We start from the raw sequence: 27,490 nt of genomic DNA on the forward strand, positions 1-27,490 counted from the left end.
GCCCCAACATTTTACAAATTACCTGTGGCATCTAGCTCAACCTTGATAGCATAGCAGATAGCATAACCCTTGATCTAAATTACTTAGTGGGGGGCCATTACTTCTATGAATTCAAAATGCCTAATTGAATAATTATCATAATTACCTTAATTATCTTTTTATTTCATTCTTTTAGGGCAGATATTTTAATCTACGAATTGTAGGTAGTGAGTTCGCAAGGCACTTGGAACGAATTCTCAGGACTGCACCTGTTTCGTGATAATTTTCAAAGCGTCCGATGAAATGCATTGATGTTACAGTTACCTTTGTGCTTCAATGCATAAAACAGCGTTTTCTTTGAAAAAGCAACTGGAAAGTCAATGCCTTTCGTGGGGCACATTGAAAATTAATATCTCGAAACAGGTGCAGTCCTGAGAATTCGTTCCAACTGGATACGCCTTACGAACTCAGCTGCTATAATTCGTAGATTGGAAGATAATTAATTAATTTGTTCATTAGCGTCATTGTGTTAATAATCAATTAAGCATTTTGGTTTCTCTTAAGGTAATGGCTGCCACATCCAGTAATATTGATCAAGTGTTGGAATCATGCTATCTGCCACAGGCAATTTTTTTTTAATTTGGTGCAGCTAAAAAAACACCCTATATATATATATATATATATATATATATATATATATATATATCCGTATCCCTCCCTCTTATATATATATATATAAGGGGGAGGGAGTTTCACGTAGGCTGGTCTGTTCGTTTGCATGATATGGTTGATGGAGAGGGAATATGCGGAGGGGGCGGGGGGCGTGCAACCCCATCACCCAAGTCACAGGTGGCAGCGTCCATCTCGAGTATCGATGTGGACTTCGTCTCATAAGCTAGCGTCATTCGTATGCTGTTCAATACAAAGCAAAACTTTCTAGAAGGCGACTTTGACAAACTAACATATATGCTTTCACTAGAGCTTACCAAGCCCTCGAAGCTAATTCCACAGTTGATATTTTGAGATAACCGCCGGTGAAGTGGGAGGGTGGGTAGAAGTGGTATGTTTGGAGGCTGAGTGGCGATGGCGTTTCGCTGCTAAGCATCATGTGCCGATTCGATTCCTGGCCACGGTTATCGTATACCGACGCAGACGAAAATGGTGAATGTTGGCGTAGCCACGCTTCGCGGTACACATTGAAATGGGGGTAAACTTAGTCAGGAGGCTACTATAGCTACTGTGCCCTCATCACCTACACCGCATCTTCGGGTGGTTAAACCGCAACATTTGTTATCTATTCGTGTGACTTGTGCGCTACAGTTTAGAATTCGGAAACTTTGTGCTAAGGAGCGAAGCCAGTAATTACATGTATAACTCCAAGCGGTCACAAAACAGCGGCAGACTAACACCAGTCGTTCTAATAACACCACGTGACGGAGAGCTCCCCTTTGTTGTAGAATATTGTAATACCATCAGTATGAATAACAAACTCGCATATCACAGCCTTATAATTTTCTTAACCCTAACGTATAAGTAAGATCGCTTCATGTAGTGTAGTACAGGGCCTTTAAGCGTGAAAGTATGAAATCGACTGTGAACCTATACGGTGCCTGCTACCACCTGGTGAAAAATACTTAAATGTTACGCTACTGCACTGCCTACAAGGATTGTCAAAAAACAGCAAAGAATACGGCACGACGTCGCTCTGAGGGCTAATTTAAACAATGCGAGCAGCCACTGAATTAGAGAAATGGGACTAAGCAGGATACACATTAAAAAAAAAGAGAGATGACACAGGAGTGGGTGGCGTAATTCTTTGCACTAGCTCCGTGGATCGGAAGAGCATTAGTTTGGTCTGTCAGTTTGTGCACAAATCGGCGCTTTCTGAATCGTAGCTTCTTTCGCCAGGTATAGTGCACACTAAGCACGCCACCATGGGGTCTCCTTTCCTGCAGCTGTAAGCGCGAGCAAACTCTGGCGAGTGTCGCAGCAGTTCATTGCAGAACTGTCGACCCATCCACGTACCGCACTCCATGTAGCACAACAGCACAAAGAACGCCTGTGCTTCGGAGAAGCCCGACAGGGTGGAGTGGGAAGCTGAGTATTGCGTGTCACGGGCGGAATTCAGCGCAGTCCAACACGCCTTCAGCGAGATGAGTCGCAGCAACTGTCCGTAGCTGTCGCCGACGCCCCTGTGCCGATATGCTTGGTCCGCTTCCAGGCAGCGCGCGCCGCTCACAAACCTGTCAGTGCGAGATTTGTCGGCACCGAAGGCCTCTTTAGAGAACAGCATCGAAGACAGCGCCGTGGCGATCTGGAAGCCGAGACCGGCGTACTTGAGGGACAGAGGAGCGTCCACGTGGTACAGGGGAACTTCCATCGAGTACGGCATCAGCGTTATCTGGTACGAGCCGTCGGCGGCCACGATTAGGTCGTGCCAGTCTTGGCGGCTAAAGCGTGGTTGAACGTCGCCGACGACAGAGCTGTCGAGAGCTTCCATGGCTAGCCTCCAGTCGACCGTCAGCCTACCGGTCATGTTGGGATGCGGCGCGAACGCAGCCCGCAGTCGCAGAGGTGACGACTTAAACACTTCCTGGTACAGCTTTTGCGGATCGCTTGCTTGGAAAGCGGACACTCTGTCTTCCAGAATCCACCCCGTGGCTATAAGCCCCATAGTGGATCGTATGCGGGCGTTCATTTGAGACACCTCTAGCCGCGCGTTGGGGTTCGCCAGTTCTCCCACGTGTGGCGCGTAGAAGGCGTAGCCAAAAGCATTGTGAGCCATGTCGAAACACGAGTCACGGTGCGCATTCATAGCTTGCTCAAGATTGCCGTATGCATTCAAAATGGCCTCCGAGTTGGTCATCGAAGATATCAGCATGACAGCGCACCAGGAGATGAACCAGCTTGCGTGCTGCTCTCCAATGCGACCTTTTAACGCGAAGAGCGCCTTGAGGAAAGCCCAGTTTTCAACACGCAAAATCGTACTGGGAGCCAGCTCCCCGAAAACTGCTGTCAACGTCCGATTCCAAGCATTGGTCGTCAAATACGGAGTCAGGAGTGAGGTCTTCGGCAACTCTACTTGCGCCAAGTTGTGGCTCGGTGACGCGTAGTAGTATCTCTTTAGGCTCGATATTGCCGCATTCTCCATTACCTGCAGCTTTTCGAAGGGAAGCGTATTTGCTCCTTTTGCAAGAAAACTTTCACGGAGAAGGTCGTAATGCGATTTGTACCTCTGTAATCGAGCAAGTTGTAGCCTTACTTTCATTACTGTTTCAAAGTTTCTCGAAGGAAAAATACGTATCACTATCACACCGTCCTCATTCATGTCAGCAATGACTTGAAGCGGCATGTCCCATCTTGCTAGCACGCTGAGACGCACCACCAGCTTCAGTAGGTCAGGCTTCCTATCCAGATTTGGCCACTGGGATCCCACGTCTTCCAGGAGCTTCTTCAGTTCCTCAGTCTCAGTCCTCTTCTTGAGGAGAATGTCTTCGCATAATTTGTAGAGACGAGCAGCCTTTCCAAACAGAAAGTGGAAAGAGGAATTTTAGTAGTGGCAGTAAGCTTCACGCTAAGACTGATCGTGACGATAATTTTTGATCAGGCGATTAGCGCATTATCTATGAAAGAAAAGGAAACATGAAAAGGAATTTCGGACGTTGTTGATGTTGAATGCTAACAGGAACTTCAGGCATTCCTTAGGGCACGCGTGGCACTTCCTCTTGCCCACTCTTAGCCGTTAACAAAAGGAGTTCGACAAAAATGCAACAAGTTTGAGACAATTTGCTCTGCGAAACCGGAGCGTTTATGTCGCCCCCCTTCAAAGCGGAGTAAACGTTAACTCGTATACACTTGCCGCAAATGCTTTTTTGCTGCCACCGCTTTCGTTTTCAACAAGCTAGTAGGCGCTTGTGAGAAGCAACAACACATGTCAAGCATCGAAAGCGGTAGCAGTAACACAGACAATATTTAGACGTTCATAACTAATAATTGATTGCGCAGAGAAGTGATAGTCACTATACAAAAGCCCACTTCTACCATTTCTACCAAAAGCCCATTGTTGCTACCGAAAAAAAAAAGTTGCCGATAGCAACCTTCAAATTTCTCCCAAGTGTCCATGGAACTTCCGCCGAGTCTTCTCACACCGCATTCGCACAGCCAAGATCTGAACTATAGTGTTCAGTGTTCTAGATTTTTATTTTTCCAAAATATGAGGGGCGTACTTCCTTTTTTTCTTTCTTTTTTTAACTGAAAACCCTGAACACTATGGTTATAACAAAGAAAAAAAAAACAAAAGACAGTTGCGTTGGTTCCCCAACTGGTCAGTTTCCTTTTGAGATATTTGTTCGTTTAACGAATAATCAAATATTATTAAATGATGTCCGCTCTGTGACACATAATATGACGAAAAGAACATTACATTACGGCAGCTTTAAAGATCTAAACAGGAAGAGAACAGTCCTGAAGTAGCTTTCAGGCGCAAAAGAGGCGTTGGCCTAGAGAGAACAAGAGCACAGCTGGGCGACGCAGTCGTGCCAGCAGGAGCGCGTTTGCGTCTGCGCGTCTGCGTTGACTGTCGTCTGCTTTTCTCATACCATTTCCTTGACAAGCGGTAGAAATTAATTGGTGGTATCTGCCAATTGGGGGGGGGGGGGGGGGGGGGGGGATTACACAACAGTAATTCGCAGTCTCCCTTTGTGACACGGGCACAGTTAGAGCCACCGGAAACAAGACCTTCCACGTACAGCGAGAGCATGATGCCACAGGAGAGCGGTGGAAACGCACACCCGTGTGAGGCGAAATCGTTCCGCTAGGGGAGAAACAAGCGCCGGGATCGTGGAAGAACCTTGGGACGTCTGTGCTATTAACCATGCTATAGTGGAAGTTCGAAGCTGACCACTGCTGAAAATAAACTAAGCTTATAGTTAACCCATTTCATTCTCGAACCAAAAGCTATCGGGCATGGCAGCTTTGATTCACGCTCGTGCATACATGTACAAACTTCTCGTATCTTCTTATTTTCGTCCCATGAACGTCGTCCCGTCATGGGCTCTAACATACAATATTACTTTGGCTTGTCATAACGCCAATTTTACGCGCTTTTGAAGTGTTCAACCCATCTAAACAAGAATTTTGGTGCACACAAATTAGCCATAACAACACCCGCTGGTAAGCACATTAGGGAAAAACTCGTAATAACAGACCATGATGGCCGCACTATAGCGCTTCATCGAAATGGTCAACAGCGGCTGCTGATTTCAGTTAATTCACTCGAACAGCCGGTTGTGTCTCATTGGCTTTCTGCTAACTTCTCACTACCGCCTTTGTCAAAACTTGGTAAATGCGTGCGTGACAAGAGTGGACACTTCTTAGATAACAACCAGGTCTGCGCATATAAATGACCGACGTCATTCATAAAGACCATTTGCACTGCATACTCGAGGCAGCCTTGGCAATTTTGTACTTCTTTCCTCCGAACTATTGTTTACCCTCCCAATGTTGGGTCCCGCAAGCATGCAGAAACAGTACTCACGGTTAGTGCGGCAGGGCAGGGTGACTCAGAGCTGCGCAGTGATTCGACGGCGGCGACCACGTGCTGCCTGAATGCACGTAGCGCGTGCTCCCTGCCGGAGCGCGGCTGATTGCCGCGCCTACGTGTGCACACGTAGTTGTGGAAGTCGTGGCATGGCTCCGCAGATCGGTTGGTGATCTCCTCGAGGAGTTGCGCATACGCCTCGCAGCCGGCACCGGAACACAGGGGCTCAGGTGAGCTCCTGTTCATGGTCCACCTGAACCATGGTGATGGCAGCACAGCTAATCACTCCGTGACAGGCGCTGCACCAACGCTATGCTGCGCGGTGACCGAACTATACGCTGAAGCGTTTAACATCAAGAAACAATGTTTCCGTGGACCCTATCCTCGCCTTCTTTTCTTTTATTGCGATAGCAATTATATGGACACTTCAACCGGATTTCTGCCGTCGGCGTCGCCGTCGGCGTCGCCGTGAGGTTCCGTATAAAGTCCAAGGGCGATAAAATCGTCGCCGTGCGCCGTATGCGCGAGGGAAAGCGCACGGGGGACGCGCGCTATCACGGAGAGCGAACGCACGGCGGAAAGCAAACGCAACCGTCGCGCGAAAGACCATAGGGGTATGGGAGGGAGGGAGGCGGGGCAACGCTGTGCTGCGGCACCAAATGCGTATCTTGCAACCGGGCGCAAGGAGAACCGGCCACTCAATCTCCCACGCGAAAGCAAGAAAGCGGGAAGGCAGCGAGGGAGGGAGGGGGGGGGTCAGCTTCTACTCTGCCCGGCTGTGGCGGTCGCCCGCACCGTCTGTTATCTCCACACGGCTCTGACCTTTGTATGCGCTGTGTATTCGCCGCTCAGTTTCCGTTGAAGCGATAGACCGCACGAACCTTCGCCCGCTGCGGCGGCTGCGCTCGCTGCCAGCGTTTTGACAGTCGTTGCCTGCGGTCATTCAGTGTGATATATTCAAGTTTGCTTGTGCGCGCTGACACCATGATTGTTAATTCAGTTAGTAAGCGAATGTGTCCAAGTTTATGCAGCCGATAAAACTACTATCCGTACTCCGGATAGCTCTCCACTAATTTGCTATTGCAATTGGTGCTTCGCCTTTCGGACGAAACTGCGACATTTTTTTTTTTGCAAGTAATAGGTCAAGTTGTTTCGTTAAACGTAGATAACTTCGCTGCCCACACTTGTCAAGACTACATGAGAAGGGCGTTTCTTCAATGTAGCAACTATAGGTGCACAATGGAAATTTTGATTTTCGCATGCGGTATCTCATTCTGTGCCATGCGAGTTATCTCAGCGTCACTACTTTCCCCTGGTCAGCGTTCCATCGCAAAGCACGGCTATACACTGCCATTTCCTCTTACACTTCGTGTACTCAGAACAATGCAGTTTTCCTTAGTTCACGAGCGCCACAACAGTGAACAGCAAATCTGCGCATACCATTGCGCAGGCAGTTATATTCAGGCACAAGCACAATAAATCTCATCCCAATCCCATTCCTCGATTTCTATAAGGCTCCCGTCGTAGGCATACGTCGTATAGGTAAGTGCTGTGTTTACCTGAGGCATACGAAGAATGCCGTGAAGATCAGAGTGACGACGGCGCTAGTGGTAATCACAGTCCTCGCGCTGTAATTCCTGGGGGTCCTAGAGGTCTCGCCCTTTATGCTGACGTGAGCGAACTCCATATGTGAATTTCAAAGCAATGCACCTTGAGAAACTTCGTCTTCGCTTCCCAGCATTGGCACGTTTATCTGACTCGGCAGAGCAGCAACGGCACAAAATAACGGACAGCAAACTCTAATGAAAGAGGAAAAGGTGGGTGAACTGGTGCGCTGTTGTTGTTGCTGTTGTTGTTGTTGTTGCCTCAAAACATGCTCTAGAGAAAGAGAGAGAGTTTAATGGAAGCTAAAGATGTCAGCCATGCTGTACGCAGGGCTTGCTACACCAGATGAGATGTTTGAGGGGGCATGAAAAGGAAAAAGCACAGGATGACAGACGACAACAGAGAACACAGCATCGAGAAAAAAAAAATCCCAGCTTAGCCTTATTTACCCTCTTAGAGCTATCCGCCTTTTGGACTAATTAGTGACTAATACTGTGGATAATTCCAAATTATCTCGGCTCGCTATGAACTTTACGTGCTCAGTTTCTGCAGTTGAACATCTTTTCTATAAAACTATGTCCAACCCCATTTCTCCATTAAGGTCACCTCCGCAACCGAGCTTGCTGACGACGAAAATGTCGAAACGTTGGTGGCTGCAATTGTTTCTCCAAATTCGTTAGTAACATTGTATTTTTTCTGACCTTGATAATAATCTCATTTTTCACCCTTCAGTTAGTCTGACTGCTCGTTGGCACACTATTCTAGTTATACAAAATTTTCTTTGTTTTTGTTTTTGCCTTCTTTTATTTTGTGTATCTCATTGTCAAAAAGAATTTTTTTAGCTACCTACTGCCGCCCGATTCTTGGCCTATCCCCCTCAGTGGGTGCGAGCCATGATAAAGGATCATCATCATCATCACAAGCCTGTACGATAGCGCTTGCCGGAGAACGTGCCATGTCCCGAAACCAATCTCCTTTCATGATTATATTGAAACGGGGACGACGCTGCCACTCTTGTTTACTTTTTTTTCCTCTTTCTTTTTTTCTTGTTTCATTTACGTGCTTTTTTTTTCGTAGGAGTTTCCTGCGTCAGCGTCACAGTAGCCCATCAAGCAGCCCCTTTATCGCTCTGCCACATCAACAACAGCCGCAGTTTCGGCTTGGCCCGCGCCTTTGTTTAAGAAGAGCCATGTGTTTCCATCGGAGTGACGTCATCTCCGCGCCGAACTGGTCTTGCCATGCCCCCTCGGTGCAGGTAAAAAGCACCGGGCGCTGACTTGACGAGCGGCAACCACCTGCCCACCGTTCCCGTTTCGCCCATCTAGCTATGGCGGCGTAAAATGACTCCGGCCCACCTTTTTATGCGCTTCCCTCGTGCGGTTTCGCGCTGCCTACTCTCTCCTCGCTCGTTACTGCCTCGCCTATAGCGCACACTCCCACATGTTCTAGCGCAGACGCCGCTCGCATGGGCGCAGCTATCGGATGCTTGGTTGGGCTTCTGCAGAGGAAGGACAATTTGTTTTTTGGGAACCGTGCGTAGTCGTTGCCGTAGATGTAGTGAACGTCGTCGCTGGTTGCTCTCTGATGTCTAGTCACGAAGTGGATTTTTGCAGTGGAGCGAGCTGTTTGGTTAGGGTGCGCCTTATGCGTCGTCTGCTGGTGGTAACGCAGACAAGTTAACGAAGAAGTAAAACAACCAAAAAAAAAACGAAAGAAGGGACATTAGCGTTCATGTATTGGAAGGATGCGACCATGTCAATTTTTATACCGTTGCAAGTGGTCATAGTTCTTTTTGATTACAATATGTAGCACTATGAATGAATGATAATGAGCCAGGTTGGAATGGTTGTAAACTTAAACGACAATTTTATCGTTTTACTTTTGGGCAGTGGATTCTGGCATCATTGCCGTATCATTGACGAGCTCACCAGCGGCCGTGACAGCACGCTCAATGGGAAGCGCGAGAATGAAGTCGCGCTTCCTGTGATTTCCCCGCGGTGAACTGTCGGAGAATCACTGTTACCTCCCATGTTTACTGTGACGGCATAATTGTTGAGCAGTGCGTGTGCGGCGAAGACGATTTTGATTGCGTGTCAAACATTAAAACGGCACTTAAAACATAAAATTGCCAAATGACACCTATAAATTACCGACTAAACCATCGCCAAACAACACAACGAAGCAGTAAATCAACCTAAACATAGCGCGACAGTCAAACAGAAGTTAAGCACTTCAATCCGAGGGGCACCTATTTTACATTTGACGCATTACTCGTTCCGCGAAACGTTGCCCCAGGAGACGACAGCACACTCCGGAGGACGGAGAGCGACGTGGCCGAGCGGGGAATAGAAAGGACTCACCGTCCCGCAACACGCGAGCCCGCATTCCCTCACCTCGAAAAGCAGCGCACGTAACGCGCTTCGAAAACGCACGTGAGGCGACACGTTCCGTTTGCAACCGTCGAAATGCGACGTGACCCAGGCCGTCGCGATCGCCAAGCACGTCTCGAGCGCGATCTCGCGAGCGAGCTCGAAGCTCCGCGTGGCCTTACCGCTCGCTATACGCACGAATAAGGGTAAGACTGTGGGGATAACCGGGAGAGGGGCCACCCCCTTCGCCGCGGCCACAGGCACATGCAGGATCGGCACGTATATACACACATCTGGGAGGCCGATTCGGTCTCTCCGCACGCGGCAATCGATTTTACTCGGAGGGGGAGGACGAAGGAAAAAAAAAAAAAAGCCTGTGGCCGGGAGGGCCTCTTGTTTCTTGGGCCGCCTTAGGGGATCGATGGCGCGCGATGGGTGCATTACATAAATGAGCTATGCACTGCCTCGGCGGCCCCGCCACCGCACGAAGGGGGCCCGGAGACAGCGTGTGCGCCGCCAGCTCGAACGTGGCCGGCGGTGAGCTATCAGGCGGCGGCGTAGGCTGGGGGGGGGGGGAGGCATGACTGGGGCTCCCCTCTTTCGCGGCGTCGGCGCTTAGCCCCGCAGGCAGCTCGGGCACGTCGGGCATCAGGTTGTTCCTGCGGAGGACGACTTAAAAGCCGCATTTGGAAAATGACCTACGTGCCCTTCCCCCGACGCCGGGCGCGTCGTTGATGTCTTTACGCGCTGATAACGTCGGGGTCTGGATCGGGCCTCCTCGGCCCGCCGCGTCGTTGTCTACCTTGCCTCCTCTCCGCCAACCCCCTCAAAGCGCTTGCGAGCGATCCTTGCGGCGGCGGCGGCGGCGCTGCCTCTTAGCGTCCCTAACTGGCCGCTAGTGTCCGTGAAAGGCTCCATTTGGGCTAGATTCGGCCATATCTCTCTGTCTGCCTCCGCTGTGGAGCCGATGGGAACTGAAAGCCGGCGGCTTCTCTTTTCTCTATATTTCTTTGTTTCTCAGTCTTTTCTCAGTGTTTGTATACTCCGTGTCTGAAGAGGTTTGGTCTGCTGAAATATCCAGTGGTTGGGTTTCTTCCAGGTCTGTTAGTGGCAACTTGTTGGCTGTTCTTTTATTTGAGTTTGGTCTGTCACTTGATAGCTGACTGCGGAAACTCGCATCCATAACAACGCGATGTACGGTCGAGTCGCGTAGTTTCATTTATTTGTTTTATTTTATTTCCTTTTTTTTTCTTTTTTTTTTCAAATCGTGTATACTAAGAAAGTGTACAGTCTCGAGTTAAGCACCACGTCGAACAGAAACCTTACGCTTAATGTTTGTAGTAAAATGTATATTTGCCATTCTGCTGACGAATAAATGCGTAGGCCATGAAGCTTGGCGAGAAAAGAAAAACAAAAATAGATGTTTTGCTATCTTTATCCCCAAGTTTCTTAAGTGGTCATTATATTATTATCACTAACAGAACGACATTATTATCATCAATTTCATCATCATCACCATAACCATGAACAAATTCGATTGAAATTTCCAAACACGATAAGTCGTCTTACCTGCATCTTTTGAAAATAGCACTTCGCTTGCTTGCCTAAAGCCGACAATCGAAAAAAAGGGCAGAGTGTAACCTGCAGTGGGAAGGCGGAAAGGATCTGTGTCCCCAACAGAAAACTCACACACTGTCCTGCGCGCACTCACCAGATCTGAGGCTTGACTGGTGGGAAAGATTCGTGAAAAATTAAGCATGCGAGTCTTCGGTGTCAGATTGCATGGATTCGGACGTTTTATGAATTCCTGAAAGCAGTGCGCGATAAAAGTAAACATGCCTATAGTGCTAGGTGATATAATGCACAGCATGACGACTTCTTTACAACTAAACTTGATAGTTTAGTTTGATAGTTTACAACTAAACTTGATAGTTTAAAGCACCGTCATGTTTTGTTACACAAAGCATGACGATGTAGTTCATGGCTCTTTCTCACATCTGTCTTACATCTGGGGTTAAGACAATGCCGCATGCTCTTAGATTATTTTTTTTTCTAATTTGGTGCATACTTCAATTTTTATGTTTTCTAACGTGACATTGGAATGGCCACGGACAGCAACGAAAATTCTCGACTCTCCGCTCCTGATTACTAGTGAACCTGATTTGCTTCAACGAGAAATAGAAATATCGCAGTAGCAGCGCGGTAGCATGTGCGCCTTTGCCAAAGCTACGGCAGCTTGTATACTCTGCATACATGCGATGGCCGCGTGGCAGTATACGACTCTCGGAGTGACATAGTTGTGACGTGCAACAAACATTTTTTTTTTTTCTTCGCATTATGAATAATAGTTGGTCCAATTCGAAAACACATGAGCTGCGCTTCAACCACTGAGGTCACTGAGGTATTCACGTGTTATGGTGGCCGGTACATCATTTGAACTGCTGCTATTCGGTGGTTTCGTCAAATCTTTATGACACTCGTTTGTTGATTATCTCCAATACCTCCTTCGGGCAACACCCGGGCACGCGTGTCGCCTCCTGATGTCGATTTCTCTCGCGAGACTTGCATCGTCGCGCTTGCACATTCGTGATCAAACGACGAGTGGCTTCAGTCATGCCGTCTGAGCGTCTGTATACCCTCAACGACGTGTGGAAAGCCCGTCTTTCACTTCCTGCCTACCCTATGAGAATCTTTCTCACTTGGTGTTAACGGAGTAACTCGCTTTTTATGTCAATGCAGCGCTGGGCGCCAGTATAAGAGACTTTCGTCTTCTTGGTCTGCCGTGTACCACCTTTGATGAGTGACTCTATCTCAGTGCCCGTGCGAATACTGCACGCGAACGACCCATCGCGTTCTTGTCTTTTTTCGAAAGCAACCGGCTCAGTTTCCAATTTGTGATCACTGCGTTTCCGTGAGTGCGTTGTTTCTGCCTAGCGTAAATACACCACTAAGTTCTCTTGGTTTCCATAATCTCATTACTTCATTTAGCATAGCTGTCGTGAGCTCTTTTCATTCTTTATTTGTTTGTTTGTTTGTTTGTTTGTTTGTGTGTGTGTGTGTGTGTGTGTGTTGTGTGTGTGTGTGTGTGTGTGTGTGTGTGTGTGTGTGTGTGTGCGTGCGTGCGTGCGTGCGTGCGTGCGTGCGTGTGTGTGTGTGTGTGTGTGTGTGTGTGTGTGTGTGTGTGTGTGTGTGTGTGTGTGTGTGTGTGTGTGTGTGTGTGTGTGTGTGTGTGTGTGTGTGTGTGTGTGTGTGTGTGTGTGTGTGTGTGTGTGTGTGTGTGTGTGTGTGTGTGTGTGTGTGTGTGTGTGTGTGTGTGTGGTGTGTGTGTGTGTGTGTGTGTGTGTGTGTGTGTGTGTGTGTGTGTGTGTGTGTGTGTGTGTGTGTGTGTGTGTGTGTGTGTGTGTGTGTGTTTGTCAACGATATTTAGATGTACTCCTCTCCTTTGTTCCTGCATAGGTGCAGTGAGATTGAGTGATTCATTGATTAATTGATTGATTGATTGATGCTGACATTTTATTGAACTACTCAGCGCTCAAAGCGGAGGTGAAGACTAAAAGGAGTCGCCTACCAGAGTGTATGAAAATTTTTTCTATTACTTAACTCTGGTTTACATTAATTACAGCGCTGCCTGCTTTCCTTGATAATGCGGGGCAGAATTTCGGCATCTTTATAGAGCATCGACCCCCGGCATTGTTTGAAAAAAACGTCGGCCCGACTGCGAGCACGCTAAAGTGAAGACAGCCATGGCATATCGTCAGCTGGCCAAAAATTAATGAATAAGCACTATCAGGGGGAAGCAACGTTATGCGCGCTGTACAAAACGTAGCCGCGCAGTGTATGCATTCAATTGGGTGCGCCGGAAAGAGTGGCCACCGACTATTGACTCTAGATATCAGCTCTCAATAAGATTTTTTTTTTCTACTTTTTTTTTTTTTTTTTGCTCACGTGCAGTCCTCCCATCAGGCAGATTTGTCTTGTCGGCTTCTCATCCACGATGTTCTTGCCGGTGCTCGCTTGCGCAACGGTAATTGATGCACCCCCGGCGAATGGAAGGGAAGCGCTGTCGGTGGCATGCAAATGCCACTGACAAAACGATCGTTCAACGGAGTCAGTCCCGCTCAATATGACAATATGAGCCAACTCTGCAAACTGGAGCAATAAGCACTTAGCAGTCGGTAAACACCCAGGTTGCGAAAGAATGAGCAAAGTAAGCTACTCGGGATAAAAGCAAATACCAGCGATCTCAGTGTACTCTTTAGATTATACAGCTACCCTTCCTATGAGCCAGTTGTGTGGCCGCGCAAAGATTGTATTTGGTGTTTTTATTAGTGTTAGGCGGAGTCTGTCGTGAACTGCAGAAATTAAACGTTGCTGCACCGTGAGCGGACTACTTTTTTCTTCTTTTTTTTGTACGTTTGATGTAGTTAATTTTAATCTCGTAGTTTTTCATTGTGTGAGCTGCTAAAGGCAAGAAAATCACGTAGGAAGCATTTTTGTTTTATCCAGGACAATCCGAGATTCCAGAGTTCTCCGAACCTCCGCGAGGAGGCCATTGATTCATAAAATGTAGGCGTCTATTTGACGGAGACTATTTATTTATTTATTTATTTATTTATTTATTTATTTATTTATTTATTTATTTATTTATTTATTTATTTATTTATTCTGAGAGGGAAAAAAACTGAAGTTCTAAGTCTTTTGCTTTCGTTTGTTTTGTCCATCTATTGTCCAACGACACTTGAAGTGTACGGCCTTGTCTTTTTCGCTTAACAAGTGTCACACCTTTTAAGGTGGCGTTTAAGGTGGTGGGATACTGTACGAGTGAATAACCATGCCAGACCAACACCGTTCGCTGATTGGCTTGCTAGCCTTTTCACACGCAATTTCTCTATCGTCCTTCTTTGCGAAAAATAAAGCGCGTAATCTTTGAATGAGTTCTCGCACAAAAATCTTCGGTCTCGTTTTCTTGCTTCATTTGGTGGCTACAGACTCCGTAATCATGGTACGAGGCCGTATGAAGCCTCATTTTGTTTCGAAGGCGCAGTTAACCACTAATTATATCATCTTTTATTTCGGTCAGTTCGAAACGTGCTCCAAAAGGAGCGCGACTACTGACTTGAAGCAGGCTCGCTGTTTACATCTCACAAATTGGAGCTCGGGGTGGTAGCCGCAGGCCACGCATGACCATGTCGCCGAAACTTGTGCGAATGCCGAGTAATGTCATCCTACTTATCTCGGCGCTTTGTCGCATTTTTCATGGAGCTAAGCCTTGTACGTAGACTGCTCAATGAGTTGAACTTGCTCACCTTTTGGCGATTGTGTGGCCTGTGACCGCTGCACAATGCTGACTGAGCCACGCGCCAGTGGCTTGTGATATTATGTGACCACTATCTGCAATTTCGGTGACATAACCGGTATGGGTGTTCAAAGCCCGAGGCTGAACCACGCTGGACTTAGCGTGCGTCTTGAATTGGTCGGTTAAAGTATCACGTATAAAAATTGTTTGTTGCGTCTTCGAAAAAATTAGGTTTCGTACTGGATTAATGGGCCAACAGCTATCCATAATTAAGAATAAAAAAACGATGCAGAACTCATGTGCTAGTTTTCCTTTGACAATAAGAGCAGAAACACAAAATAGATGCTATCTTCTGTGTTTTTTTTTTTTTGTTATGGAATACCTCGAATGGCCCATTGAAGGGGTATTACATGAGGGGTGGGCTTGAGTTGTACAATATTATCGCTTATGCACTATGAATCAACTAGTCCAGCACTACATATTTTAAGTGCACGCAATCTTGCTACTTCAAAGCCAGTTTGCAAACTTTGACTGTTGCTTTTTATCATTTTTTATTGTGATAGAAATGTGCCTGGACACTCGAGGCGCATTTCTGTCGTCGCCGTCACCGTGAGGTTTCGTATAAAGTCCAACGAGAATAACATCGCCACCTCGCGCCGTATGATGTGTGTGCGAGTGAAAGCGTGCGATGGTGAGCCGGCGATCTCAGTTCACTCTCGCGCACACAAGGGATGAAGGCGGGAAGGAAGCGCGCCGTCTTCCGTTGCGCGCAACGCTCCGGGCTGAGGGTAGAGAGGGGGAGGGCGTCCTACTCCGGGCGGCCGCGAAAACACAGCGCACGGCGGACTGTGTCCCCGACGCAGAAGACTTTCAAGATACAGCGGCACGCGCGGACGCGCGCGGCCGCTGGGGCCGCAGGGCCGCAATGCTCCGGGGGGAGGATAGGGAAGGGGCGGGGGTAATACTTTGGGCAGCACCGCGTACGCCCGCGCGCCCGCCCGCCTGAGCCTTTTGACGCCCGCCAGCGTTTTGACAGCGAGTTTCCACGGTCATCAAGTAAGATGTGTTCATGCTTGCTTGTGCGCGCGTGGCACCATGCTTCTTCATTGAGTTAGTATTTCAGTGTTTACAAGTGTATACGTTTACAAGTGTATACTTATATATGTTTACAAGTGTATACTTCGTATAGCTGCCAACTAATTTGCTATCGCAATCGATGCTTCGCCTTTTGGGCGAAAGGGCAACTTTTATTGATCATAAATCCAGAACCTAAGGGCTCTTTGAGCATCTATATCGTAAGGTTTTTGCCACAGTCATATTCGTAGCGTGGGCCTTTCACTTCTGATTCTCCTCTCCTGTTCGCGACACTGGTGTATGAACAGTCAGGAACGTTTCGTAATTGACTGTCACATTGCGCCTCTCATCGTCGGCTACAGATGTCGGCCCATGGCGAAGAACCTAAGACGGGCAACTCCCATATGGGAACTTAATTATAAAGTGTTTCGTGCGCAACATCGCCGCGTCTATTTCAAGCCGCGCGATACGCATAGTGTAATCACAAATGAATGGCGTTCCATGTGATTGTAACATGGGATCCTGCCACTGACAAACCAATTAATTCATTAGAACGCGTTCGAAATAATTTAGTTCGTTTCATCTTATGTAATTACAATAAAACTGCAAGTGTGTCTGCCATGACAACCAACCTTTCACTTAGTCCACTTTCGTCTCATCGCAAAATCACACGTTTAGTTTTTTTTCACAAGCTATACCACCATTCAACACTCCGCAATGATCTCATTTCTCAGCCACAATAGGAATCCTCTGGAATCGACCATCGTTATAACGTTGTTCTCGAATCATGTCACACTAAACTTTTTTGCAGTCATCTTTCCTTCGGTCATCCACGGAATGGAACCACCTTCCTGTTGAAGTCGTATTCATTCACGATAACCAAAGGTTTCCAGCGGCTTTAGCTAACCTTGTGCAATCGAAGAATTTTTCCTACTATATGTTTGTGACCTAAGTGCATTTTGTATTTACCCCTTTACTATCTTAGTTTGCTACCAATTTCTTATGACGATGTAAACTCTAGCTAAAACTGTATAATCAGAAGCCTTTGTAGTTGAAAGTTCTAACTGCTCTTATTTATTTCATTTTCTTTTCATTTGCTGTAACCCACTCCCCTCTTTAATGCCTTTGGCCCTGAGGGTAATAATAAATAAACATAAAATGGCAAACAATTAGAACGCATTTCAGCCATAATTACGGCGTGAACACTGCGGAGCGTTAAACAAGCGGTCCGTCATAACGACGTCCGAAATACGTTCGATGTGGTTTCCACTGCGGGAACATAACTTTTTGTGCGGACTCTGGGGCGACATTCACAAAGGTTTTCTGTCGTAAGTGCTCTTTGCCATTGGCCGGCCGCCTTAGATAATATTATGTCTTGCATCCGGATTGGCTGAAATTCTTACTGACGAACAATTCTAGCGTAACAAGCTTTTGTGAATTCGGGCCCTGATTATCTCACTCCAGCTCTAGCTCCCATCAGACAGACAGACAACGAACTTTATTTGATCCTGAGGAGCTACTGTCAGGACCCCCTAACGGGAGACCGTTGTAACCGCTGGCCGCGCCCACGTAGAGGACAGAACGCCGTGACGCTCCGCCCTTTCCTGGGCCCTCTGGATAGCCTGGACTTGCTTTCGGAGTACCGTGCTTCTGATGGCCTCCTCCCATTCGGCTTCGCTGGAGAGTAGGTCATTAGGTAACGCGGGACATCGCCAGAGCATGTGAGCCATAGAGCAAAAGGGTTCATTACAGTCGGGACAACCAGGGTCCACGTCTGAGTATATCCTACTAAGGAAGCCCCGCGACGGGAAAGATCCCGTTTGCAACATTCTAAGAGTAGCTGACTGACCTCTGCTGAGCTTCGGGTGAGGAAGAGGAAAAGCTCTCCTGCCAAGTTGGTAATGTTTAGTAATTTCATTAAATGTGAGAAGTGGATCGTTCTGCTGAGTCCCTTCCTGCCCCTCCGGAGCCTCCAGACCATCGCGGCGCGTGAGTTCTCGCGCACGGTCGTGGGCCACCTCGTTGAGGTTTGGGAAGCCCTCGAGAACGTTCGTCCCCATGTGTGCGGGGAACCACGTAATATAATGAGAAGTGGGGCAAACCCTCTTCTCTAGAATAGAGGCCGCCTCTCGTGCGAGGTTACCCGATTCGAATGCTCTGATTGCGTCTCTCGAGTCGGTGTAAATGTAGAAATGCTCTGGGTCACACAAGGCCAGCGCAATTGCGATTTGCTCTGCTATACCCGGGGTGGCCGCCCTTACTGAGGCAGATGAGCGAAGCACTCCCCGCCCGTCTATAACCGACAACGCGAACATTCTCCTGTTGCCGTATTGCGCCGCATCGACAAAGAGCGAAGAGTCTATGTCATCCCTAACTCTCTTCAAGATGGCTCGTGCACGGGCTTTACGTCTACCCTCGTTATGATGTGGATGTACATTTCGCGGGAAGGGCCCCACCATGTAGGTCTCTCTCGTTTTCCGTGTCAGTGTTATCCGCCGTTCCTCCATTATCCTAGGAGCCATGCCAACCTCGTCAAGGATTCGCCTGCCAGCCTTGGTCGACGACAGCCTGACCACCTGGGCAGTGACCTGTGCCTCTATGATCTCGTCTATGTTATTGTGCATTCCGAGTTGATCTAGCCTGTCGGAGCTCGTGGTAATCGGCAAGCCTAGCACTTTCTTGATGCTCTTGCGCATGAGGGTATTTAACTTGGTCTTTTCCGATTTGGTCCATACTAGAGCTGACGCCACATAGTTAATATGGCTCATCATAAACGCATGGTACATCCGAAGGAGGTTGTCCTCACCTAACCCCTTCTTTCGGTTGGACACCCTAGCGATTAACCTCAACATGTTCTCCGTCTTGGCTGTAACGTGGGTAATTGTTGTGGCATTACAGCCCCTCGAATCTATGAGCAGGCCTAGGATCTTGACTGAGTCGACTCTAGGAATTTTCTGCCCATTATTCGCGTATAATGCCACGGGTAGCTGGTCGAGCGGTGTCAGACCCCTAACCCCTTGCCTCGCCGGTCTGTAGAGTAACAGCTCCGACTTACTCGGAGACAGCTTGAGACCTGTGTCCGCGAGGTAAGCCTCTGTCTCGTCCAAGGCCGCTTGTAGAGCTTGCTCCATTTCTGCTAGGGAGCCCCCTGGGCACCAGATAGTGATGTCATCTGCGTACAGAGCGTGACCTATGCCCGGGAGGCCGCCCAGCCTTTCTGAAAGACCCTTCATGACTATATTGAAGAGCAGTGGTGAAATGACTGATCCCTGGGGGGTACCTCGAGCCCCCAGTTCATACACGCTCGACCGAATCTGCCCCACTTCAATAGTAGCGGTTCTATTCATGAGAAAGGACCTGACAAAGGCCTGGAATTTGACTCCCAGTCCTATCCCGGCCATGGCCTGCAGTATGTATCGATGTAATACTGTGTCAAACGCCTTAGTGAGATCCAGGGCGAGAATCCCTCTCACGTCCCGAGTGCTGCTATCAAAGATTTGCTTCTTCAGCATTAGCATAACCTCCTGCGTCGATAGGCCGGGCCGAAAACCCACCATATTATGTGGGAAGAGGTCCATGCGCTCAATGTACCCAGAAACCCTGTTCAAAATGGCGTGCTCCGCTACCTTGCCTATGCACGAGGTCAGTGATATCGGTCTCATGTTGTCCAAATTAAGGGGCTTTGCAGGTTTCGGGATGAGTTTCACCGATGCCTCCTTCCATCCGTCGGGCACCTGTCCTGCCTCCCATACCTTGTTAACCTCCTTAGTTAGTAGTTCCACTGTCTTATCGTCCAGGTTACGTAATAGCCTGTTAGAAACCTTATCCGGACCCGGAGCCGATCTGCTATTCAAATTGTGGAGCACCGCCCTGATCTCCGATTCTGTGAAGGGCGCGTCCAGCTCGTCCACCGTCGCACACTCGATCTGCGGATAATCTTCTTCCTGTGTCGGCCCTATGGGGAGGTATCTATCCGCGACCGCATTCAAAAGCGACTGTTCAGTACCTCCCTCCTGTTTGTGCCTGTGTATGACTTTACTAAGTGTTTGCCTTTGATTCCCCTTAGCCTGCGCGTCACCCAGGAGGTGCTTGAGGAGGTTCCACTTCCCTCCTGAGCGCATGGACCCGTCTACTGCCGCACAGACCTCGTCCCATTGTAACCTATTGAGTTCCGTGCAATATCTTTCGATCTCTCTATTAAGCTCCGCAACCTTTTTCCTCAGCCTGCGGTTTAGCCGTTGTGTTTTCCACCTCATCAGAATCGAGGATTTGGCCTCCAGCAGGTGCGCTAAGCGCGGGTCCATTCTTGGGACTTCCGCTTCCGTTTTTACTATTGCAGTAGCCCTCTCTACGTCTTCCGTGAGCGAGTCAATAGCCTCGCCAAATGAGGAAAATAGCTCCCATCAAGTCCCAAAATTTCCATAAGACGGAGTTTAATAACCAGCTAAGTTGTTTTTTTTCTTTCTCTCTTTCTTTTTTTTTCCCCGCCTTTCTTTCCCGGCATTACATGCACGCTGGGCACTGGCCTCACGGCTTCCAAACTGAGAGCGCCAGTCGTCGTGGCCGCTCGAGCGCGGTGCCGCGGCCACGGTCCAGCGGAGTTGCCACCCGCGCTTCCCCAAAACAGTGACCCACGGGTCACGCGGCAGATTGCACCCGCCTGACGTCATCATCGTCCACGTGCGCACCGTCCGAGCACACAGGGAACTGTTGCGAGTGTCCTTATCTGGCGCAGCACGGACACACAATGAACGGCCGAACGGCGTCGCCGAGCTCGGTTCACTTGAGAAGACCGTGTTTGTCGAACGGTGTACGCATTTGTTGCATCCGTGTAGTAGCGACAAAAGAAAGGCCAATAATATAATCGACGGGGGGATTTAGAAGTGAACGCGCGAGGGGAAGATGCGCTTAGAGACAAAAGCATAGATTGACTGGGCGACTTATTATCTCAGCTATAGCTTGTAGTTGAGAGTGCATGCTGCAAGTTTTTGTTGTCGCGAATAATCAGACATTACGAGATCTTGACTACGGGACTTGGTGGTGTTTGCGTGGTTTCAAGTATAATGAGTTGCCCGTCGTGGTGGCTCAGTATGCTTTGGCGTTCCGCAGCTGCGAACCTGGTCGCGGGTTCGATTTCCTGTGGCCACGTTCCGAAGGGGCTGGTGTGCAAAAGCGCTCTGGAGGCGGTGCGTGAAGAAACGAGGCGTTGTCATTCTTTCCTCTTCTTTCCGGGGTTTTACGTACCAAAACCAGTTCTGATTATGAGGCACACCGTAGTGGAGGGCTCCGGATTAATTTTGACCACCTGGAGTTTTTTAACGCGCACTACAACTCAAGCTAACGGGCGTTTTTGCATTTCGCCTCCATCGAAATGCGGCCGCCGCCGCCGCCGGGATTCGATCCCGCGACATCGTGCTCAACAGCGCAACGCCTTAGCTAACTGAGCCAGCGCGGCGGGTGAGGCGTTGTCAGTGAGAGTAGTAGCTGCCGCTAAGTACTTGGTTGTGGCTGTTCACTGACATGGTCTATGGGCTATAGCGACTGATGACGAGCGTGCGGGACAGCAATATTCACTGGCGGCAGCAGTGTAATGCTTACAAGCTACCCAGCCCACCCGCGAGCGCATCTTTATTCTGCTCTACATCTGCTACGCGTGCTTTGAAGGTTTGCTGGTATACCAGAGTACTATGGGGGGCTCGTTGGTGCGTAGCTTAAGGAGGATGTGTGGAGCAAGGTCAAAATCCACGGAAGAAATAAGAGGAAACAGAAAGAGCTCCAACGCCACTTTTGGCGATCTTTCTGTCTCCACTTATTTCTTCCGTTGATTTTAACCTTGCGCCACACATCCTTTTTTCCCAGTATACCGCGTTCATTTTTTTCTTCTTTCTTTTCGTTTTTCTTCTTTTTCTTTCTCGGCTGGTGCTTTGCCTCCGTTCACAACTGAATCGTAACGCTGTAACCACGAACGTGATCCCTTGGAGACATTCGAAAGACGAACCCATGCAGCTGACATGGCTGAGTTTTGAACTGCAAGCGTCACGCGTTCTATTGGTGCTGCACTTTTCAGCATATGCCCTGTGTGTCTTCCGACTAACGATTGCGAGTCGAAAAGTCTGCTTGTGGGGCGTGCTTTCGGAAAGGAAGCAAGCAGTTTTTAAACCCTATTCTTGACTCGCATTTCGTTCACTGTAAACGAAAATACCCCCGCATGGGAATTTTAACGAGGTGATGTGCCCTATATACTCCCATCCTTCAATATTTATTCCGATGTATGGGAGGAATACAACGGCATTCCCTCGTTTCACTCCGCTCACAACCTGTGGGAGGTTAAGGGCGGACATGACGTGATTTTATTCCGCCTTCAAAATTTTGTTCTCCCCGGGAACTCCGCACAGGGAGTTTTAAAAAACTCCCCTGCCAGAACAGGTTGGTCACGTGGTGCTTCCCATAAGGCTGTGCGCCGCGCCAGCGACCGGCCGCGTTCGGCGGAGTCGGCGGTGCTCATGGCTGACGGTTTGTTTACATCTGTGAAGTGTCGTTCCGTACCAGCGTTTCGCCGATTTTCTTTCCTATACTTCCTTCCAGAAAGTGTTATAGGCCTGTCTGAAGCTCACTGCATCTCATCTTCATGTGCGTTAGCTGTGATCACTCTGCTGGCAACGATGAATGCAAGAGCAACGATTTCAAGTGCGGAAAAAGGCTTAGTTGTGACCACGAAGCTGCCGGTTGGCTCGTGAAGTCGGCTCGGGTTTCTGGCTGTGCTTCCGTGTTGCGTGACCTTGACTTGTGTTGCTCAGTGAGTTCAATACCACTTTTATGTCCTTTTGAGTATATTCTGACAACGTCCGGTGTAAAGTGCCGCGTAGCAATGGCAACAGCAGCCACGGTTCGAGCGACAACGTCCGTGATAGCCGCACATGAATGCTATATTCCGACTTCGTCACGGTGCTGTGCTGCCAGTAAGTTAGAACGTGGTGCAAGCAACTCTTTTATGAATCTGTGTACGGATATCCTCGCCCAAGAAATACGGTAGGACGTAAGTACGTACTGTGAATAAAGCTTCTTACTGAGCGATGTGAATTGAATTGTTATCGCGCAGTTCTGTTTTGATCACGTCGTTGCTTCGGATATTGCATTAACATCAGCTCCATCCAACATACTGATTTAGGAGCATACCTGCTGGCTCCGAGCGTGAGGATTCGTTTGCCAGATGAGCGATATGGCTCCGTATCACAGCCGAGAGACATTGCTTGGACGCGGAGCAAGTAGTGCGGTCAAAAAAAATGTATGACTACGCAATTTTCGGTGTTACGTAGGCTGCTACGGGTCATGCTCACATGTAATAAATTGTTATCCAGCCACAATTCTTTTGCATGAAGCTAATTTTGTCATGAAGCACGCGCTAGTACATTTTTCTTGCGTACTGTAACTAACGCACTACTTTTTGGCCGCGGACGCCGGCAGTGTGCGAAGTCGCTTCAGCGCTCACGGAATGGCATTCTAATTTTCAAAAATTATGCCATGAACGTTGTTTTTTCAATATTCTAAGTTAACAGTTCCGTGTGGATTTATGTTTCATGTTGCTTTCAGAGAGACCGATCTCATATGTGCGAGCCTGTGAGTCGTAATTCTGAAAACACTACAGCTGCTCGCTAGGCCGTTTCGAGACCCACATTATCGTGGCTATATATACTGGCAGGGTTGCTTCTTGTTGTGTGTGGAGTGTGCGTTGGATGGCTTTCACAGCTCTTCGTCGGGTGTTTCTCAAATGTTTGTGTTATGTATTGCTTGGTCTGTTTGGTCTCGTTCACTTGTTTCGCAGAATTTGGCTTATGCTTGTGTGTATATTTCGGAATTTGACCCGAAGCCTCTACATAAAAATTCTCCACGCAAATTGACGTGTCTTTTTTATACTCCCGGTGCACCTCGAAAAAACTCCGTCCAGCTCGAAGTAAAAAATAAAAAATGACAGAAAAAAAACTCCGAAGGCACCACGCAAAAATTCCGCCCGCACGGAGTAAAAATTATACTCCGATCATTCGGAGCATAATAAACTCCCAACCGGGGGGTCGCTAGAGGACAAGCATTATACTCCCACCTGAGAGTTATTTCCGTTTACAGTGTTCCGTACTCGTAACCGTACGTCATTTTCTTTCTTAGGCTTTAGTTCAGTTCGGGTTCCGTGAATATCGGTTGGAGGTTCTCCGGCCAAATTTTCGCTAGGGTGCGTTTCTAGAGCCAGTTTCTGACGAGTATATGCCACTTGTTCGAGCTAGCATTTTTGCCACAGGGAAAAGAAAATACCCAATAAGCGGCCACAGTGCTGTCGTTAGTTCAACCTCTGCCTCTGGCGCGGGGTATATATCCCCAATGGAACGCATGTCCTTTGGTAATGTCCCGCCAACCTACCCCTCCTCAACCGGCTACCCCAATATAATCTGCGCATCCCGCTTGGTCCGGCCTCTCTGGCCCAAGCCACATCTGCAGAAGACCAGCAGCACCTCGAGGCACGCATCCAGCGAGCGCTGGATCTGTACCAGGTAAACGCCCTGGAACAAGGGTGGTGTGTCCCTAGTGACAAATAAAGTTTTTATCATCATCGTCGTCATTATCAGAATGTTCCCACACAATACCGCTGAAAACAAATATCAGTACTTAATAGCGCAACTGCGTAATGCTCAAGTCGGCACTGCCATTGAAAGTACAAGCAAAGCTCTGTATTGACTTTGTGGCACATAACTTCAATCCTTGAAAGAATACTCGCGTTCTGCCAATTTTGGATTGGCGAGCTTTGAAGTTTTATGCGAAGTACCATTCGCGTAGATGTTGTTTGCTTTAGTACTGTAGAGTAGCCGCGCATGCAAGCTGGCGCGGGGTATATATCCCCAATGGAACGCATGTCCTTTAGTAATGTCCCGCCAACCTACCCCTCCTCAACCAACTACCCCAATATAATCTGCGCATCCCGCTTGGTCCGGCCTCTCTGGCCCAAGCCACATCTGCAGAAGACCAGCAGCACCTCGAGGCACGCATCCAGCGAGCGCTGGATCTGTACCAGGTAAACGCCCTGGAACAAGGGTGGTGTGTCCCTAGCGACAAATAAAGTTTTTATCATCATCATCGTCATTATCAGAATGTTCCCACACAATACCGCGGAAAACAAATATCAGTACTTCATAGCGCAACTGCGTAATGCTCAAGTCAAGTCATCTACCATTCGCGTAGATGTTGTTTGCTTTAGTACTGTAGAGTAGCCGCGCATGCAGTGAAGTTACTTCAAACCTGCCAAACTCGCGACTGTGCAATTTGATCGGTCATCACAGAGGAATATTTTGTGGGGAGTCTGCATGGGGAAGAACGATGGTTGTTGAAACACGCAGAGAAGGTATTGTCGAAAGACTGTTGGCGAATTTTGTTGTTTACTTATGTTTAGAATCTCTGCACTTGCTTTTTCTGCTCGGTAGGTGGGTTGCGCGTTTTACAATTCTCGAACACATGAGATGCTCTCGGATATTCCTTGACCTCCGGCATCAACACGACGATGTATCTCGTAAATTTTATGGTTACTCGATCTACTGAATAATGCATCGGTATGTTCCTTTAGGACATGAATAACTTGAGATGACCTGCTTGTGAGCGTATAAAAACAAGGTTGGCCGGTCGATATTTACTGTCGCAGCTAAATGCAGGTCGTCGCAGTTATGTTTTGCGGCACGCAGCATAATAAAGCCAGAAACCTGTACTAATATGGTTTATTAGCTTGTAGTGAAGTTGGTCATTCGACTTTGAAGTATTTATTCCTTCTTACGTAATTTCTCGCGAGCAAATAATTACCCTGTTTTTGTTTTTCTCAGCAATATAGCTGTGTCGCAACAATATAAAATTGCGATGCCCGGTAAAACTGTCCTGGTCAACATCATCTTAGAACGATTTCCGCTAAGTAGTACTTCGATTTCAACTGGTTGTTTGTTTCTAGCGACGCTCTTTGTAAGTGGTGAGCTGGGAAAGAAAATACGCGAGCAGGGTGCCAAACGACACCGGTCTTGCAGCAGATGTCGCGCACAGGGTTCCAGAATAAACAATCAAGGTGACAGAAAGGAATTAGAGCGCTGCACGGGCCGGGCCGGGCCGGTTAAAGTAATTTCTGGCGAGCCCGAGCATGATGCTCTCGAGATATATAGAGATATGAATTGCGTTTAGCTGCAAAATCGTCAAAGCCAAGTCACGCCAAGTTACCCTCACGTACGTTATGACACCGTAATAGCTGTTGTTTGATCTTGTTCCGTGCCTGTGTAACAAATTAAGCATGCATCACCCTCGCGCTCAGCTCTATATCGGCTCTGACAGGGCCAAGGGAGCGCTCTGGCTTCCGCTGCAGCTGGCACGAGCGTTGTGCGCGCACTCACTCACTATCGTTGCCGCTGAGCAGCTGTGTGCATAGGCCGCACCGTGGTGAATACACTGGCCCGAGGGGAAAAGGACAGTAAACGTCAAGTTAAATCTAGCGCATGCTAACTGCGACATTTCGGTAACATTTTAGCGCCAGCAGATATGGACACAGGGAAGACGTAGACATCACCATGCGCTACATAGGGCATCCTGGCGTCTACGTCTCCCTTAGTAACAATGCTGAGCGAAGCTGTACTATCAAATTGCGCCCCTGCATTTGCAAAGCGGCCACGCTTACTGTGCGCGGAAGCTTGGTCCAAAAAGCCAGAAAAGACGCAACCACGAGAGACGGGTGTGAAGACTCCCTGAAGCTCACGCATCTTGGCTCGGTGGGACGTCGTGAAATTAGACAGCGTCTATTCGGGTTCAGTTAAATGCTTATCGGTAAAGAAGGTCAACAATGCATTCTAAAGAAGTCTAAGACTCAATCAAGTGAGTTCTGAGAGCTTTCCTGGTGCTAAGATGGCTAAATTCTGGAGTTTTACGTGCCAAAACCACCATTTGATTATGAGGCACGTCGTAGTGGGGGGCTCCGGATTAATTTTGACCACCAGGGGATCCTTAACGTGCCCCCAATTCACGGGACACAGGTGTTTTTGCATTACGCCCCCATCGAAATGCGGACGCCGCGGCCAGCATTCGATCCCGCGACCTCGTGCTTAGCAGCGCTAGCACCATAGCCGGCGCTGAGCTTCTTGCTCAAATACGAGAAAATACTTCGAAATCCGCGACGTCGCACTCGGCGCAGAGCTTCTGGCGCTAAATTCGAGAGAGCGGTGTTTGGCCGTCATTTTCTCCGTTACTAATATCGACCATATTATTTTTCGACAAACAAATGAAACTACAGAATTTAAACAATACTTCAATTTACCAGTCTTAAAGCTGATTCAATATCGTTATTTTCGGTGATATGGCTCCAGTCGGCCGAGTCTGGTTGTCCGTGAGCTCAGCGCCATGCATGCTATCCCTATATCAACGCGCAACGTTATACCGCATCCCGCCTTCTACGACGCTATACGATATGTATAGTAGCGCGCGCTTTTTGCCGAATGCAGATGGCGATGTTAGACACGCGGCCTCCGCGCTGCTGCACACCTGGCCCTCGACCGCAGCGCGCGCTTCTTTTTACCCACCGGGCGTGCCCAGCTATCCAGCCACCCGCCAGCGAGAGAGGCGAGC

At 48.4% G+C, this 27,490-nt stretch overlaps 1 protein-coding gene across 1 annotated transcript in view; it reads left to right on the plus strand.

Annotated features, from left to right (window-relative positions):
- Positions 1 to 19,261: 19,261 nt before the first annotated feature.
- LOC119436768 (LIM/homeobox protein Lhx3) overlaps positions 19,262 to 27,490 on the plus strand; it is a 45,452-nt gene continuing 37,223 nt past the window's right edge. The window contains exon 1 of the mRNA XM_049660064.1: positions 19,262 to 19,271. Coding sequence (XP_049516021.1) covers positions 19,262 to 19,271 — 10 coding nt within the window. The remainder of the gene's footprint in view (positions 19,272 to 27,490) is intronic.

Source organism: Dermacentor silvarum, chromosome 1, assembly GCF_013339745.2.
Source record: "Dermacentor silvarum isolate Dsil-2018 chromosome 1, BIME_Dsil_1.4, whole genome shotgun sequence".
Taxonomy (NCBI): domain Eukaryota; kingdom Metazoa; phylum Arthropoda; class Arachnida; order Ixodida; family Ixodidae; genus Dermacentor; species Dermacentor silvarum.